The sequence below is a fragment of the Camelus dromedarius genome, chromosome 12, assembly GCF_036321535.1.
Source record: "Camelus dromedarius isolate mCamDro1 chromosome 12, mCamDro1.pat, whole genome shotgun sequence".
Classification (NCBI taxonomy): domain Eukaryota; kingdom Metazoa; phylum Chordata; class Mammalia; order Artiodactyla; family Camelidae; genus Camelus; species Camelus dromedarius.
The window spans coordinates 33,688,906-33,707,141 of record NC_087447.1 but is presented as its reverse complement, the minus strand read 5'-3'; the positions used below and the strand labels follow the sequence as shown (position 1 = coordinate 33,707,141).

At 35.4% G+C, this 18,236-nt stretch overlaps 1 protein-coding gene across 4 annotated transcripts in view; it reads left to right on the top strand.

Moving 5' to 3' along the window:
* Positions 1–18,236, top strand: part of PRMT3 (protein arginine methyltransferase 3) — a 146,828-nt gene that overhangs the window by 99,540 nt on the left and 29,052 nt on the right. Inside the window, exon 16 of one of the 4 annotated variants that reach the window (XM_031459878.2) lies at positions 10,090–18,096. The exons of 2 other annotated variants lie outside the window; for them this stretch is intronic. In XM_031459878.2, the coding sequence (XP_031315738.2) occupies positions 10,090–10,199 (110 nt within the window). In that variant the 3' untranslated portion in view covers positions 10,200–18,096. One more of the 4 variants, XM_031459875.2, reaches the window with a different exon arrangement.

The following is an 18,236-nucleotide window of genomic DNA, read 5'->3' as shown; positions in this document are numbered from 1 at the left end:
CTTTTAAGAACTGAAGGAATTGTGGCAGAATGTTAAGATTTGACAAAGCTGAGTGGTGGTCATATCATTCTCTGTATGTTTAAAATATTTCATAAAATTCTGATACAGTTTTGATTTCACTGTTGAGGCATAAAGGAATTGAGTAGATGCAGATAAACACTTAGAATAGAACAGCACCTTGTTGTTTTTTTTTTTTTTTCTTTTCACTTTGAGATTGTAATGCTATGAAATAAAACCTTGATGGTGCCATTTTCTTTTTCTAGAAAGCTTAGAAAGCTTGAGCACAGCAAAATTGAAATAAGGCAAACACATCCTCATTTTTTTGTTTGTTTTGCTTTTGTGCAGCTCGGGTATTTGGATTGATGTTTGGAAATTTGAAAATACTGTTTTTTTCTTCACTGTAACCATTTTGTTGTCTTAATGCTAGAATTTTAATGGCGGTACTTATTCTTTCATGTTTTAATCTTGAGGGAGATTTAAGATAGCATTTGGATTTTCTCCTACCTGATTACAACAAAATAGTATTTGATGCCTAGTGAAATTTTGAAGTCCTAACTGTTCTTTACCCAGTAATCTTTAGAGTATTTGATTTGAGTTTTTCAGAATACTGTGAAGAAGTTATATGACTCCAGTGTTGCCCTCTGGTACTGTCTACATTCTGTATTTCTTTCACTGCCATTGTGTTTGTACTTGTATTAAAATAAAATCAGCGAATACGTCACAAAATATCAGGCTCCCCTAAAATAGCACAACCTGAGTAAAGATTTGAAAGGGAAATTTGAAAGTAAGGAAAATGTGGTCATTCTCTGGTACGAGAATTTTTTTTAGCCCTGCTAATGTTAAAACCTCTGGTGGTAGTACTGAAGAATAGAAGCCAGAAGTTGTGGGGCAGCCCTGAAGAGGACAAGATAATCAGAAACAGAGCGCTAGAGATCTGCATAAGATGTCCCTTCGAGTTTTAGATGAGTGCTGACCTGTGTTTATGTAGGTGAAATGGCTGAGGCCAGGCAAAGCGGCTGGGGCAGTTGTGAACCAGACTGTATCCAGAGCTCACACCAGGCTGGCGGTGGGGTACTCCTATCTCAGTGAGCTAAAGTGGGGAATCTTTATAGACTCTATTCAGTAGAGATTCCAGAAGGACCATAACTCCATAGTGGGAATAAACTATCCCTAGAGTAAAAGCAACTCTGGATGCTCCTTAACAAAGCTTAAAAGCAAATCTTGAAAAACTGAACTGCATGTGACTTTAATGGCCACAAAGGAAAACAACAAAACTCAGATCCTCAAAAACATAAAATTCATGATAGCCAGCATTCACTCAAACACTGAAAGCTGGAAAATACCAGTCAGTGGACAAATCCAGAAATGATGGGATTAGCACACAAACATGAAACATTGTAACTACTTTTGTATGAACATAGGAGAGTATGAGAAGATGTTTAAAATCCAGATAGAACTTCTAGAGATGGAAATGATAATATCTGAAGTGAAAATGTCATTTGATGGAATTAATGGCAGAAAAGATCAGAGAACGTGAAGACACAGCAGTAAAGATAACCAAAATGAATCACAGAGAGGGTGAAAAATGATTTTTTTAAAATGAATGTATCTACAGTAACCTGTGGGAAAATGCAGAACATTGAGTATTAAATGTGATAATAAAGACCTTGGAAGGAGCAGGGACAGAAAATATATTTAAGGAAATGATAATGGATAAGATTATCTTACATTTGATGAAAACTATAACCACAGATTGAAAAAACTGAGTGAATTCCAAGAAGGATCAACACAGAGAAAACAATACCAAGACACATCATAAACAAATTGCTGAGAAACAGTGATAATTTTTTAAAAAAATAAAATCTTAACATTAACCAGAGAAAAAGGAAACAGAAAGGAACAGAGAAAGAACTTTAGAATACTCATTAGAAACTGTGTAAGTCAGATGATGGTCAAATGACATTTTCAAAGGGCTAAAGGGAACTGTCAACTTAGATTCTGTTCCTAGAATAAATATATTTCAAAGATGAAGGCTAAATAAAAACTTTTCCAGAAGAAAAATGCTGAAAGAATCCATCTCCACAAACCAACAATACAAGATATATTAAAGTAAATTCTTCAAGTGGAACGAAAATATCACTAAGTGGAAACTTTGATCTAAACAAAGAAATGGAAAATGCCTGAAATGGTAAATGTGTGAATATGTAGAAAAGTCTTTATCCTCTCATTTTTTAATTTCTTAAAAGATAATTGACTAAAGCAAAAATAATAGGGCATTGTGTATTTAAAAACATTTTATAAAAGCGGTAAAATGTATGGCAATGATTAAAAAAAGAAATTAATGAGAAAATGGAGAGATCTGTGAAGTTTCTACACTGTACATGAAGCAGTTTAATGGTAAACTGATAAATTAAGTATGTATGTTGTAAACCCCAGAGCAACAGCTAAAAATTTTTAAATTAAATATAATAAGCTAATATTGGAGGTGAAATAGAATCCTGAAAAGAAAATTCAATTCCAAAGAAGCTACGAATATTAAACAGATGGATAAATAGAAAACAAAAGATACGATGGTAGACTTAAATTCAAACATACTGATAGTTGTATTAAATATGAATGGTCTCTACATCCAGACAGTGGAATATTATTCAGTGCTAAAAAGGTATGAGCTATCAATTTATGAAAAGACATAGAGGGATCTTAAATGCATGTTACTAAGTGAAATAAACCTATCTAAAAAGGCTACACACTATATGGTTCCAGATTTATGACATTCTGGAAAAGTCAAAACTATGGAGACAATAAAAAGATCAGTGGTTGCCAGGTAAAGGGGATACAAATAAGCAGAACACAGGATTTTAGGCCAGTGAAAATACTCTATATGATAGTATGATGATGGATCTGTGTCCAGACCCACAGAATGTGGAACACCAAAAGTGAACCTCAAGGTAAACTACAGAATTTCAGTGATTATGAAGTGTAATCAATGTAGGTCCATTCCTGGTAAAAAAATGTACCATTCTGATGAGTGATGTTGATAATGGAAGTCTTAGCCAGTGCAATAAGGAATGAAAAAGAAATAAAAGCCATTGAAAAGGAAGAAATAAAACTTATTATTTATAGGTAATAATGATTATGTATATAACATGGTTGGAAACATAGAAAATTCTAAGAAATCTGCCCCCAAAACTATAGAACTGGTAAGTGAATTTAGCAATGTAGAAATTGACAGGTAGATTCTAAAATTTATATGCAAATGCAGAAGATTTAGAGTAACCAAACAATTTTGAGAAAGAACAATATTGAAATCCTTATACTATGTAATTTCTAAACTTATTTAAAAATCACATAACTCAGGCAGGATAGTATTGACATATAAAAAATAGATATATAGATTAATAGAACAATCCAGAATCCAGAGGTAGTCTCATTGTTGTACAGTCAATTAAATTTTCCAAAAGGCCAATGTAATTAAATGGGAAAAAGATACTCCTTTCAAATAGTGATGTTAGAACAGCTGAATGTTCGAATAAGAAAATAATCTCAATTCTTATCATCTGTCACCATGTATGAAAACCAATTTTAAATAGCTCATCGAGCTAAATTTGAAAGTTTCAAACTGTGAAACTTCTAGAAAACAGCATAGGAGACAATCTTGAGACTTGGGGTAGGCAAAAGTTTATGGAAAGTGGGATATTGGTAAAACTCATTGAATTTCCGTTGTAGAATGTAGTTCTACTGGATATAAATTATGTCTTAATAAAGTTAATTTTAAAAAAATCCTCCCTGGACTGGCAGTATCTCCAGTATAAAATCCAGATTCCTTACCAGGGTTCTTTACAATCTGACCATTTTTTATCATTTCTGATCCCACCTTGTCACAACCCCGCAGAAGCCCGTCATATGTAACAGCTGTACTGCTCTTTTTTTAGCTAACTTTCCTGTCTTCTTCCTTGCCTTTGTCTAAGGTGTTCTTCTCCCTAGAAAACTGTTTAACCTCTTTCACTTGATAAATTCTACTTTTCCCTTTATGACCCAGCTTAATTCTGTTAATCTTTCCTTATTTTCCTGAGAAAGTTAATTGCTCCGTTCTTTGTCCTTCCGGATCAATCATGCATCCGTCTGTGTCAAAACATACCAGTGTGCTGTGATAAAGGGTACTAATAGAAGATGAGTCATTTGCCTCTCTCACTTCTTCTTGATCTGATGTAGTATTTGGCATATTGTGAACAGTCTGCTGAACAAATGAATAAGTACAGTAATATGCATTGTCACTGAAGTCTGATCTCCTCTCATCACTATCAGTGACACAGGCCAAGGACGTTTATCTAGCTGCTGTGTTTGGTTGGCCCATTTTATCAACCCTGGTGTTCTCAGAAATTTCACATTGCACTTGAGCAAGTTGGTGTCCAAACTTATCTTGGCATAGCTGTTCTCTGTTGTTGACTTCAGTTAACTAAAAGTAGTTTTTGACTCAATGAGGCATAAAATTAAGTAAAGCCAAGAGTCTAATCAGGACAATTTGCTGTGTATGTAAAGCTTTTTTAGTGTCCAGAAAGTAATATGACAAGATTTTTTTTAACAAGTAAAATACTGTAAACATACCTATACAGTTATTCTGCCTAGATTGTGTTTGAGAGTATCTTCAGAATTAGTAATCTTTTTTTGGTAATGGTAGTAAGTCTACCATTGGGGGTAGATGATACTTAGAAGGCAAGAAAGACAGTGTGAGTAGGCAGACCAAGAATACACAGAGTAAGAATTTCACAAATGGCCAAAAGCACAAGAGAACTATAAAATGATGAGCCCAGTTCGTTTTTAGTAACAGTTCCAGAAGAAGTGCACTAAACTTTCAAACACTTCCAGCATTGTAGGAGTAAGAGACCAGCCTCCCAGAATAGAATATTTTTAAAGGATTTAGAAAACACTTACTTTAAATTTTAAATTCAAAGTGTTTGTTTTTCCTTTTCTGCTAAAAACAGTGGACAAGTTTATTGTACAAATGTATGTGGCCATATTTGTTTTAAAAATCCAGCTCTTTTTCCTCTGATTTGGCTTTGAAAAATATGATGACAATTAGGCTATTTATCTTTCTCTATATGTTCCTAGTAAGCTTTTATGTGATGGGGAATCTATTTCTTTTTTTTTTTTCTTTCTTTTTTTTAACTCTAAGCTTTAATAGTGATAATAATGATTTTTTTTTATCTTTCCCCCTTCTGGGAAAATGAAATTTTATTGCTTTGGAAGAAATTAATTTTAAAAAACCGCTAGAACAGAATTGAAATGAAATCAGTTTTGTTCTTGACTGAACTGCAAACCGCTTTGTGGTATACTAATAGCTGTCTGCTGGTGATAAAAACAAGGCGATAACTGCTCAGCTCCAGAGTGTCCTTTGCAGCTCTCACCACAGTATACACACTTAACTACATCAGTCATTTTATCTATTTGACACTGATTAATTACTCCGATCTATTCTGGTATTGGAGCTGCTGCCTTGGCGCTTCAGTCAGGCTTGAACAATCCAAGTGAGTGCAGCAGTGTGAACTATGTATTTATTACTGTGACCTTTCATGCTATTTAATTAACTTAAATAAGTGCTATTTGCATCTCCATTTTGAAATTAAGGTTATTACAGAAATAGTTGTTTTACTTGTATTTCATTTTAAGACAGCAAAATTATAATATCAGCTTATAAGACAATGATGACTTTTTAATTAATTAATAAAGATATTTTATTTAATATTGATGCTTAAATTTTTTTCTTTTGTGAAAATTTAACAGAATTATTCACTACTGGTTCATCTTCAGTTGGGCTGTATTTCTAAATCAAGGGATACAGAGAACACTTTAATGTAGTCTTTAAACTTGAAATGCAGAATTTGACAACCTGCTTTATAAACACCATGGAACATTTCCTTTGTGACCCTACACTAAGGATTGAATAGGAGAACATTTACAAACAGACCAATTTAACGTTTGGTGTTTGTTTTTGTTTTTTTTTTAACACGTCTAAAGCAGCTTAAAGAGGAGCAACCATTAGGGCACAGGCACCAAAAAGAAATATTTGCAACAATATTTCATATACATCAGCAAGAAAATCACTAAGGTAAATGCACAAAGGATTTCTTTACAGATGGTGGTTAAACATTTGAAATGATACCCAGCACCACTGCTAGTCACTGAAATGTAAATCAAAGCAATCAGATTCTGGTTGTTGTTTATCTAAATAACAAAGATGTTTTTATCATTTTCTTGCATTCTTTTTCTGTTGTTGCTTGGTTTCTAATAACACCCATTTTTTTTTTAAGGTATTCCACTTCTGATAATCCATCCTAAGGAATCAATCAAAATTAACTTTTTTAATCTTTGTTATTCTAAGAACTGAAAGTAACATTGTTGTAGTTTGTGGTTCTTTAAAGTATCTTGCTTTATAAAATTTTTTCATTTTTGTATAATCACATCATCAGCCTTTTCCTTTTGGTTTCTGACTTTGGCCACTAAAAAATACTGTATTGCTGTATTTACACATTTCTGTTGACTCCTTTCCTCAGTATTTTAAAAGACCCTGCTTATCATGTACTGAATCTCCATAATGGGTCTTTTGGTTCTTTTGGTTCCTTTGCTTCGTTCCATTTATCTATGAATTTATTCATAAGCCACCACATCTTTTAAGCAGCTTTATCCTATATTTACATACAGTAAAAATTTACATACAGTAAAATTTCACACACTTTAATTGTACACTTTAATGAGTTTTGACAAATGTATGCATCGAGATACAGAATATTTACATTACTCTAAGAAGATTCCTCGTTGGTCTCCTCTGCAGTCAGTCATCCCCTCTGGAGTTGGTCATCCCCAAATTCACTTCCCGAGCCAGGACCAATGATCTGCTTTCTGTCACTCTGTATAGGTATTATAATCCTAATGCATTAGTATTCTTTTAGAATTTTCTACCAGAGTTGTTATACAGAGTATACTCCAGCTTCATTGCTTTTTGCATATTTTTAAAATTCATCTGTGTATCGGTAGTTTGTTCCTTTTTATTGCCAAGTAGTATTCCTTTGTGTAAGGACTTATAATTTATATATCCATTCACTTGCTGGTAGACTTTTGGATTGTCTTCAGTTGGGGGTCATTATGGATAAAATTGCTATGTACATTCATGTAAAAATTTCTCTGTGGACATAATGTTTTCTTTTCTCTCGGATAGATACCTAGAAGTGAAATTATTATGTCTTATGGTAAATATATATTTAACTTTATAAGAAACTGGCAAACTTTTTGAAAATGACTGTACTATTCAGCATTTCTACCACCATTGTGGGTTCATTTGCTCCACATCCTTGTCAATACTTACAAAAAGGGGGCAGTCGTTTTAATTTAAGCCACTCTATTATATGTATATGTATTAACAGCTGTGTTTTTAATTTGTGTTTGTCTGATGACTAATGACGTTGAGCATCTTTTCATATGTTTATTGGTCATTTGTATATCTTCTCGGTGAGGTTTCTTTTAAAATATTTTGCTCAATTTTTGATTGGTTTGTCATCTTATTATTGAGTTGTAAAAATCTTTATGTATATGGATACAAGTTCATTGTCAGATATGTGTGTTGCTGGTATTTTTATTCCACTTCCTGGTTTGTCTTTTTATTTTCTTAACTACTTTTAAAGTTTGTGCTTTTGTGTTCTAATTAAGAAATCTTTGCTTACCATAATGTCAGAGTTTTTCTTATATGATTCTTCTAAAAATGTTGTTTTGCCTGTACATCTAAGCCTATAATCTATTTCATGTTAATTTTAAGAGTAATCATCTTTTCCCACATGTGTATTATTGGTCATCAACATTTCTTGAAAAGACTGTTCTTTTCTCATTTAATTACCTTGCCTCCTTTGTCAAAAATTAATTGACCATATAAGTATAGTTCTGTTTGAGCTTTATTTTCTTCCATTGATTTGTATGTCAGTCCTTACGCCAGTAAGACACTGTCTTTATAAGTCCTCCTATTTTGTTCTTTTTCAAAATTGTTTTCACTATTCTAGATCCCTTAAATTTCTATATAAATTTCAAAATCAACTTGTTAATTTCTGCAAAAAAAAAAAATCCTGCTAGGATTTTGATTGGGATTGTGTTGAATTTATAGATTACTTAGGGATAAATGGACATGATAACACTATTGAGTCTTTCATCCACAAGCAACATACATATCTCCCCATTTACTTAGATCGTCTTTAGCACTGTTTCATAGTTTGATGAGACTGAATCTTGCATATATGTTGTTACATTTATCTCAGATATTATATGCTCTTTCAATGCATAAATGCGTAAATACCATTGTGATTTTTTATTTCAATTTCTACTTCTTAATTGCTCACATATAGAAATGCAATTAATTTTTTATTACTGACTTTACATCCTAAGATTGCTGAACCTTTTTACAGTTCTAGTAGCTTTTTTTTTTTTTTTTTTTTTTTGCATATTGCTTTAGGAGTTTCTATGTGTAAGACCATATGGTCTGCAAATAAAGACTGTTTTACTTCCCCCCCCCAATCTGTATTTTTTTCTTCCCCCACATGTTAATGCCTTGACTTGGACATCCAATAGAATACTAATTAGAGGTGGTTAGAATGGACATCCTTAACCCCAGTCCTAATACTAGGAAGAAAGCACTCAGTCTTTACCAGTAATAATGATATTATCTATAGTTTCTCATAGATTTTCTTTATCAGGTTGAGGAAGATATCTTCTATTCCTAGCTTGCTGAAAGTTGTTATAAATTAATTTTGTCAGATGCATTTTCTGTATTTTGTGAGACAATCATGATTTTTCTCTTTTGTTCAAAGGATTTTTGAATCTATATTCATGAGGGATATTTATCTGTAGCTTTCTTTTTTTCTAATAAATTTATCTTATTTTGGTATCAGGATAGTGCTGCCCTCCAAAGATGAGTTGGGGAGCATTCCCTCCTTTGTTTTTTGTACATTTGATATTATTTTTTTCGTAAATATTTTACAGAATTCTCCAGTGAAGACCTTTGGGTCTGTCTGCTTTGTTTTCTACTGTAGCATTTAAAATTATCAATTTTTCCTCTAAACACTGTTCTAGTTATAGGCCACCTATTTTTATGTTTCATTATCATTCAAGTCAAAATGCTGTCTGATTCTCCTTGTGATTTTTATTTTGATTTATGGAATATTTAGAAGTCTGTTGTTTAATTCCTCAATATTTGGGGATTTTTCCAGTATCTTTCTTTTACTGATTTTTATTTTTATTCAGTTTTGGTCAGAGAATGTATTTCGTATGAGGTTTATATGTTTAAATGTATTAAGATTTGTTTCATAACCCAGCGGTGAACTGTCTTGGTTCTATGTAGATTTCAGCCAGATCAGGTTGGTTAACAACGTTCAAGTCGTCCATATCCTTTCTGATTTTCTGTCTAGTTGTTATTATCAACAGAGGAGAGGTGAAATTTCCAGTGATGATTGTGGATTTGTCTGTTTCTTACTATGGTTCCATCAGGTTTGTGTCATGCATTTTGAAGCTCTGATTATATGCACACAAAAGTTTATTGTTTTGTTTATGAATTGAACAACTTAACAATTTGAAATGTCTCTATCTCTATTTTTTCCTTTAGTCAACTTTGTCTGAAATTAGTACAGCCTCTCCAGCCTCTTTATGATTAATGTTTATATAGAATATCTTTCTCCTTCCTTTTACTTTTAACCTCTGACTTCATATACCCCTGACCATGAACTGTTTGAGGGCAAGGGCCATGTCTTATTTTTTTCTGTTTGCCCAGGACACACCATTAAGCCTCATATTCAGGAGTCCAATAAAATAGTCCTCCATGCTGCATGACCACTGTAGTTTTGCTTACTCTTTTACAAGCATCTGACACCTGTGCTGGACAAGTTAGATCTGCTTTGTTCAAAAATTAAACGTAAAATTGCCCTGAAAAATTTAGAGTTAAAAAAATTAGTGAAACATCTCACAACAAAGAAAGAGAAGTACTAGGTCTACCTTGCCACTTTTCTGCTATGCTGTATTCCTTGAATTCTGAAACACATCTTTTGCCTTTCTTTGTAGGTGAAGCCTTGAAAGGAAAGATCACAGTGTACAAGAATAAGAAAGATCCACGCTCTCTCATTGTGACACTCACACTGAATAACTCAACTCAGACTTATGGTCTCCAGTAAAATGGCCACAAAAGCACAACTAATTTGCAGTTTTTATTGTGGAGGAGGGATGAGTATGGGGTGGGTGGAGGGGTTTTATGGGAGCACCTGGATGACGGATCCTTTGAAGCCAGAGAAGCGTGGTAGGTAGGAATCTGATAGAATTCAGCTCCACCTGCATAATCACATTCCTGGAAGTCTGGTCAGTGAGATTCAACCAAATGTAACCCCTCTGTTAAGTTTACCTTGAAAATCATTTAAATTGGCCTAAGTTTGGAATAGAGACAGTCTTTTATTGTTTTTAATAAGTTTCTTACTATAAATTTTAAATACAAGTAATTAGTTATTTGGATAGTTTTACTAAACTAGTACCTGTACACAAGGTATTAACATATTTTATTACAGATTTCCCTTCTGAAGAGTAGTTTTAATTGTATCTGCTAGAATATCAGGATATGATACATTAAAAGAGCAAGCGTAAGGGATTCGAATGTGGAAGAGGGACCACACAGGTCACATCTGCAGACAGCTTGGCTGATTGTCCTGTAGTTCTGCTCTCACTTTATAGCTGCTTCTCTCTTTGCAGATATTCTTTAGCATCTAATTTTCTAGTGTCGCCCAGGAAATGTAGTTTCAATACATTTACCCTAGGTTTCATACCAGTTTTTAAAGTTTGGGATAAATGTGTACTTATTTAATAATACCTTTTTCAAACTAGATTTGTATGCAGAGTTAAAACATGCAACTGTTAATATACTTATATCACTGTATACAATTGTCACTTACAGTGATTGACTCAGTTTGAAACACAGAACAGAAAACATCCAATAAAATGTGTACAGCAGCTATTAGCATTATAAAATGATTTCAACATATTAAAGCCTTTTAATAAAGTCAGAAGCATTTTTTTTTAAAGTCTTAACAAAGGAATCATTTTTAAGATCACAGGGATTTGGAGGGGGATGAATATAGCTCAGTGGTAGAGTGCATGCTGAGCATGTGCGAGGTCCTGGACTCAATCCCCAGGACCTCCATAAAAAAAAAAAAAGATAACAGGGATTTTAAGAAGTGGGTCACATGCTTCTTTTCAGTTCAACAGCTGATTCTTTTTCAAAACAAGACATACACAGGCAGCATAGCAAAGCGTTGAGAAGCGTGAGCTATGGGATCAGTTCGAGTCTTGGCTGCAGTTCTTACCTGCGTTTGTCTCAGTCAGGTCCCTTAACTTCTTTCTCTCTCTCTCGTGAATATGCCATTTCACGCACTAATACATTTCAACTACGTAGATCAGTGTCTGGCTCAGAGACAACAGTACATGTTAGGTGATATTATCATCATCATCATCATACAGTGAGGGACGCCTCCTAAGGATGCATCTGCATTAGATCAGTTTGAGATTGTCAACCTCATCAGGTGCTACCCTCATACATGAGTGAGTGGGAAAATTACAGCAGAAATTAACATTTAATACAGCAAAAACTATCAAAAAGAAAGTCTTCAGGTCTTTATTAGACAACTGGACTTCTAGCAATAGGAAGAATAACCCCTTCAAAGGTGGTACCTCAGACCTCAGTCTAAGTCTTCCTGTTTCTGTTGGGCTAAACTAGCCGGCTTGTTTTCACCATGATTTGAATTCAGACCATTGCTGGAAATGTGTAGTGCTGATAATATAGCTCCGAGTGCTTTAAACTTTTGTCTGGAATGGTTTCATGTATACATTTGAGTAGGGTGTGGTGATAAAAATAAGCCCTTAAGAAGATTTAATGAATTTTCAAAGTAAACAAAAACCAGCTAAGTGCTTTTCAAAAATGATTTTTCTTTAAAATTCTTGTTTGATTTTCAGGATATTTTCACCCAGTGGCTCTTTGGATTTTCTTCTCCTGGTTGTAACTAGCCCAACCATTGTTAGTGGCTCTCTGTTCTTTTCAGTTAGCCTCCCAGGCTGGAACATTCTAGTTTGTGCACCTAAACATTTTATGGAATGTGAGAATCCAAATGTTAGCTCTTTGATTGGAATTTCGGCCGTTAAACTGCTGCGGAAAATAAGTCCTTCAAAGCCCTTGACAGTGATAAATGCAATGTTCTTTTGTGCTGTGGCAGATGGGTGTTTATGGATAGCAATTTGCTCTGTCCCAAGGATTTTATTTCTATAAGAAAATATATTTCTCTCCTATTTTCCTTTGTGAAAACTAACATTTTAATGCTGTACTTTGTGAAGTTCATCCAAGTATGATGGTCATCCCTGTTTGGTCGAGCAGTATTTTCTAAACAGAGCATTTTGGAAGGAGTGTTCTAAGAACACAGAACTGAGAGTGTACAGTATTGCACAGACAAGGTGGTCCAATAAGTAGCCCCAGCTGCTAGGAACCCACTTTGAAATGAATCAGGGAGCAGTCGTGTAACTTTGAAACAACTCCTGTTTGGGGAGGAAGGCAGGTAATTTTGTCCTACAGAGTTACTTGCTTTCTTATCACTTACTCTAGATTAACCCATCTGGTCCACCTGTGTCTTTCAGCATTCTCTCTCTCTCTCGCTTCTTAAAATGGAAGATTTAAAATATGTTGTGCATAGTCACCCATTTGAGATCCGTCTGCTAATCTCATCAGTCAGGCTATCAGGTGGAGGAAATAGGGTGGCGGTACTGCTGAGAGCTTTCAACAGGAAAAATTAAAACAGGCTGAGACACCACTTAGCGTGTGCTGGCCATTTAATGAGCTGCTGGGCCGTAATAGGCCCCAAACTTCCAGGTATTCAGATTTTTCTGTGTAGCAAGTATCTCACAAATATTTATCCAGTATGCAGTACTGCCATGGAGTTTCGATCCCTTATGAAAGGCAAGGTATGTTTGATAGCTGAAGCCAAATATTGCCTATTACAGAGTTAGTGAACTGCAGCCTGGGGCCAAATCCACCTCATTGCTCATTTTGTAAATAAAATCGTATTGAAGCAGAGATGGGTGATACTATAGGTTAATACTTTTTCATATGACTCACTAAATGGCCATGGTGGAGAAGATACACAACAGAACGCTAGGTTATAAGGATGGTTTCTTAAAACGTGCAGCTAAGCAGCTGGAGGTACTCCACTTACGCAGACCTAGAGGTTGAGCGAGACTTACCCTAAATTTCTTTTAAAATTTTGGTATTAACATTCATGAAGCTGATTCCAGTGTGACTGAAACTTTACAGCTGATTATCAGCTTCATTTAGGAAGTTTTAATAAGACCAGAGAAATGGGCAAACAACTCTTCAAAGTTAGAGATGGTTGAACTCCACCCACAAGCTACAAGCCAACTCAGCTAATGACTTCTAAAAAATGAATGAGTCTTAAAAAAAGGATTTATGTGAAATTCACCTAACTTACGGGTTTTTAAGAAGACTCGGCCCAAAACGAACTGCCCACGTTAGGAGACATTTGAAGAAATCGATTTATATCAACACTTGTCAGTGTGCTTGAGGCTCCTCGATGCCTTCTTTGCTTGGTTTTAGCTTAGAATGCAGTGTTCCTGTTGTACTCAAGCACTAGACACTGTGGAAGGCATGTGAAGTCCCTGCCCAGATGGCAAAGCCGTACTGCTTTGGAGGCTACGTATTTTTAATGATTTTGTGTCTATCTTCTTGCCACAAAGTTAGGGCAAAGTTTTCCAAGCAGAATGATGAGTCAGTAAAGTACTTTTTAAAAGTCTTAGTAATCCACTTGTCTTTTCTAATAAAGTTTTGGGAGAAAAGAAAAGCTTTCAAAAGAAGCAGTTTTTGTATATTGCCTCAACATCTTGGCTGATGTGGTACAGTAAGCATTCATTTACACCTAGACTATAGCTAAATATATATATATAAATTGTCTGTCACTGGGTTATTTAAAATGAAGGTAATTGACAGTCTAACAAAGACAGAAGATAGTCTAACAAATAGTAAAAGAGGCTGAAATTTAAATTCTATTCACTCTATGGAATATAATACATTCAGTAAAAATTATTATGAAGTTCTCATGGCAACATAGAAAAGCTCTTATGAAAATGTTAGCTAAAAGAAGCAAGATAACTGGAGGTACACTATTTATAAGATAAAGCCCACATTTGCTAGGATTTTGAAAGAAGAGACAAAAATTAATTTGTTGGGGTGATTGGATTGAGTGACTTCTTCCTCTAATAGGTGTACTTTCTGTAATGTTATGTAACTTCAGTGAGCTTTTAAAAACCACCTTCCCTCTCATCCTACCTCCTCATCTCCCCACCCTCTCATTCCTTGAAGATTTTGACTCCGAACTCACTGCCCCACAGTGCTCCTGCTTAACCAGTGAGTCGAGTGTCTCATGTGGATCATCCTTCATACCCTGACCTTCCGGCTCAGTGACCTCATCCAGTGATCTTGCTCTCCCCCTTATCTCAGCCCCTCACTCCTCTGGTCATCCTCTAGAACTCACCAGAACCCTGAACTCAAGTTCCTGCTTACATCTCAATATTAAGTATCATTTTGACTACCTACCTTTTCAGCTCACTTTTTAGTATCCCCATTCAATCAGCAATCCTTCAGCTCCATCATGGCCAAAGTCCACTGACACATACCACATATTCACTGTCTCTCACCTCTTCATGTTTACACCGCCTGACTTGCCCAGCTTAAAACCCACAGTCCATCGTTATAAACACTCCCTTTCACGTAGCTGCAGCTTCCTTGACTCTCTTTCACTTTTCTGTACTCATGGCTAAATCACAATCCAGTTTCAAATCCAAATCCATGACTGCACCTGTGCAGCTCAGTGTGGCTGGAGGAAAACACTCACCAGTGCTGATTGCTTTAGGCTTAAGTCTGTGACCACTAATCTCAAGTGTCCAGAAGTCATTCCTTATTTCCCTGGTCCACTTATCTCCTACTCTTCTCAGTGGCTACTTTCTACCTTCTCTCTTCCAACCTCCAGAACCTCCTCCCTCATTCTTTCAGCAGAAGTCCTTGTTTCCTATTTTACCAAGAAAATAGAGCCTATCTGAGGAGAAGTTCCACCGGTTTCCACACCGCACTCCCCAACCAACCTTGATCTCTTCCCATGTACTGCCTTCCCCTCAGAGAACTTCTGCAACTTCTGGCCCAGGGCGGCCCCTCTCCCTGTGTCCCCCACCCCACTTACTCAGTTGTTTAGACACTGCTTTTTGTCTCCCCTGTGTCCTCAGGTCTTCTCTCTACTGCTCTGTGATCAACATACAGATAGGCTATTGCTTCTCCTATGTTAAAAAAAAAAAAAAAACCCTTTCAACTCCTTCCTGCTGTTGTCACATTTTAAGCTTTCCCTTTGCGTTGAGACCACTCAAGAAGAGTTGTCTTTGTCGCTATTTTCTCTCTTCCCCTTATTTTTTAAACAACTGTATTGAGGTCTAATTTATAAACAACAAAATGCACACATTTTAAGTGCACAGTATAATGAGCTTTGACAAATGTATGCATATAATTAGCACCCATATTAATATTTAGAACGTTTTCTTCATAGCAAAAAGTTTTCTTGCTCCTCTTGCAGTTAAAACTGGTCCCCACTCCCCTCCCCAGGTAAACACTAATCTGATTTCTAGCAATATAAATTTGTTTTGCCTATTTTAGAACATCATATAAATGGAATCGTGTAGTATATAGTCCTTCATTTCCAGCTTCTTTCAGCACAATGTTTTTTGAGATTCATCCGTACTGATGTGTGTCAGTAGTCCATTTTAGTCCATTTCTTTTTATTGCTAGATATTATTCCACATTATAAATGGGATTCTACTCATTTGTTTATCCACTCACCTGTTGGCGAACATTTGGATTATTTCCAGGTTGTGGCTGTTAGGAATAAAGTTGCTGTGTACATTTGTGTACAAGTCTTTCTTAAGCCCCCTCTCAGCAGGACTTTTGCCTCCAACACTCCATTGAAACTATGCTTTTTAAGGTCACCAGTGAACTGCATGTTGCTAATTCCAATGACGAATTGTCAGCTCTCAGTTTTCTTGCTCTGCCAGTGGTGTTCAGTGTTGATGATCACTCTTCTAGAAACACTTTCCTCACTTTCCTCCTTTCTCTGCGGCAACTCTGCTGTTTCCTTTGTTGGTTTTTTCTCAACCGTTCACCTACATGTTGGCACCTTAGTCCTGGGACCTTGTTTCTGTCCATCTTCCATCCCATGGCGATTTCATCCTGTTTTATGATTTTAAATATGAAGACTCTGATGAATCCTAAATGTTTACCTCCAGCCATCTTTCTTCCACGGCAGCCTATATCCAACTGGCTTACGTGACATCTCTACTTAGATGTCTCCTGGGCATCTCAAAATTAACATTCAAAACAATTTCTGATCGTCCCATAACCTGGTTCCTGCTATCTTCCTCCATTCACTAATGGAACTTCATCTTTCTGTAGCTCAGGCCAGAAAACTTAGTCATAATCCTTGACCTCTTTCTTTCATGCCACATCCAAGCTGGCCAGCAAATCTTATAGAATCTACCTTCAAAATAAATACAGAACCAAAAGAGTTCTCACTCCTTTCATTACTGCCACGCTGGTCCAAACCACCATCTTTCACTAAGATCACTAGTTCTTAAAATGTGGATGCAAAAAAAAAAAAAAACCATTTCCAGAAAGTCCAGAAGATCAAACCTTTTTGTAATAGTACTAAGCCATTGTTTGCCTTTTTCACTGTAATGACATTTATACTGATAGTGCAAAAGCAATTGTGGGTAAAATAGCACAGATCAAGGCACCAAACTACACTACTAGTCCTTGTGTTCTTCATTGCCTGGTAATTTCTTTAAAATGTCCTTGATGAAGCTGTAAAGAAATACTAATTTCATTAAATCTTGACCCTTGAGTACATGTCTTTTTTGATACTATGTATGATACTGATAAAGCACTGTTGTTGCATGCTGCAGTAACAGTATTTGTCTCCAGGAAAAGCACTTGAGTGATTGTGAGCTGAATTGGCCACTTTTTTCATGGATCATCATTTGTACCTGAAGTAATGACTAAGAGACTATGGCAGACATTGTCCTGCAAAAGGAAAAAAAAAATGAACTTATCAGTTCAAACTGATAGATTTTGTTGGTCACGATAAATTTCAAGTTTTCAAGCTGAAATTAGAGTTTTGGAAAACATGTACCCACCACCATGAGCTTGAGGGCTTCCCAGTTCTTAAAGACTGAGGTTAGTGGTGTAGGGGAGGAAAAAAAACTTTTTCCACTACCCTCTTAACTTCTAGACGGAGACCTCTGTAACAAAACAGATTAACAAGAGAAAAGCATCCAAATTTGTTTGCTATGTTTCACATGACACATGAGCCTTCAAAAGGAAATAAACGAAGACCTGAAGAAACAGTTGAACTTGAACGTTTTATGTTTTGATGAAGAGTGGAAAAGATGTGGGACGATGTGACAGGATACAGGGGGCAAAATAGAAAAAAAGGAAAGAAAAAAATTTTCCTTCACATGTCATTTCTCAGACTTTGAGCTTGGAATATTCACTATGCCAAGGTGCCATATTTTCGGGTAGCATGTCCTGAACCTGGTCAGTGGTATACCTGATCTGTGATACTGTATAGAAAATGTGTCAACATTTGGAAGATCTGTGTAATTCAGTGAATATTTCTGTCCCTCCTCCTCCACCACCAGATGCATCATGTTAACAAATACCCATTCAAAGGGCAAGATAAGCCATTCATCATATTTGAATTTAGTCTGAAGAAGACTATCTTTATGAAGCCATATTTTTTCTTCAGACACCTCAACTCAAACAGCGTATCATAACAGACTGAATGCAGAAGCCGCTATGATAATCCAGCTGTGTTCATCCAAACCAAATAATAGATATTTGTAAAAATGCTAAACATCACCACTCCTCTCACTAAAAATTTTGTTTTTAAAAATATAGTTCTTTTCATTAAAAAAATGTTACTTCTGTAAACATGTGTGGGTTGATTATTATTCAGTGAACTAATACCTAAATGTTATAAATGTTTCTCAGCTTTAATTTCTATTATGATCAATATCAATAAATATAACCCATATAAACAAACACTCTCTTAATCATTTTTAAGAATGTAAGT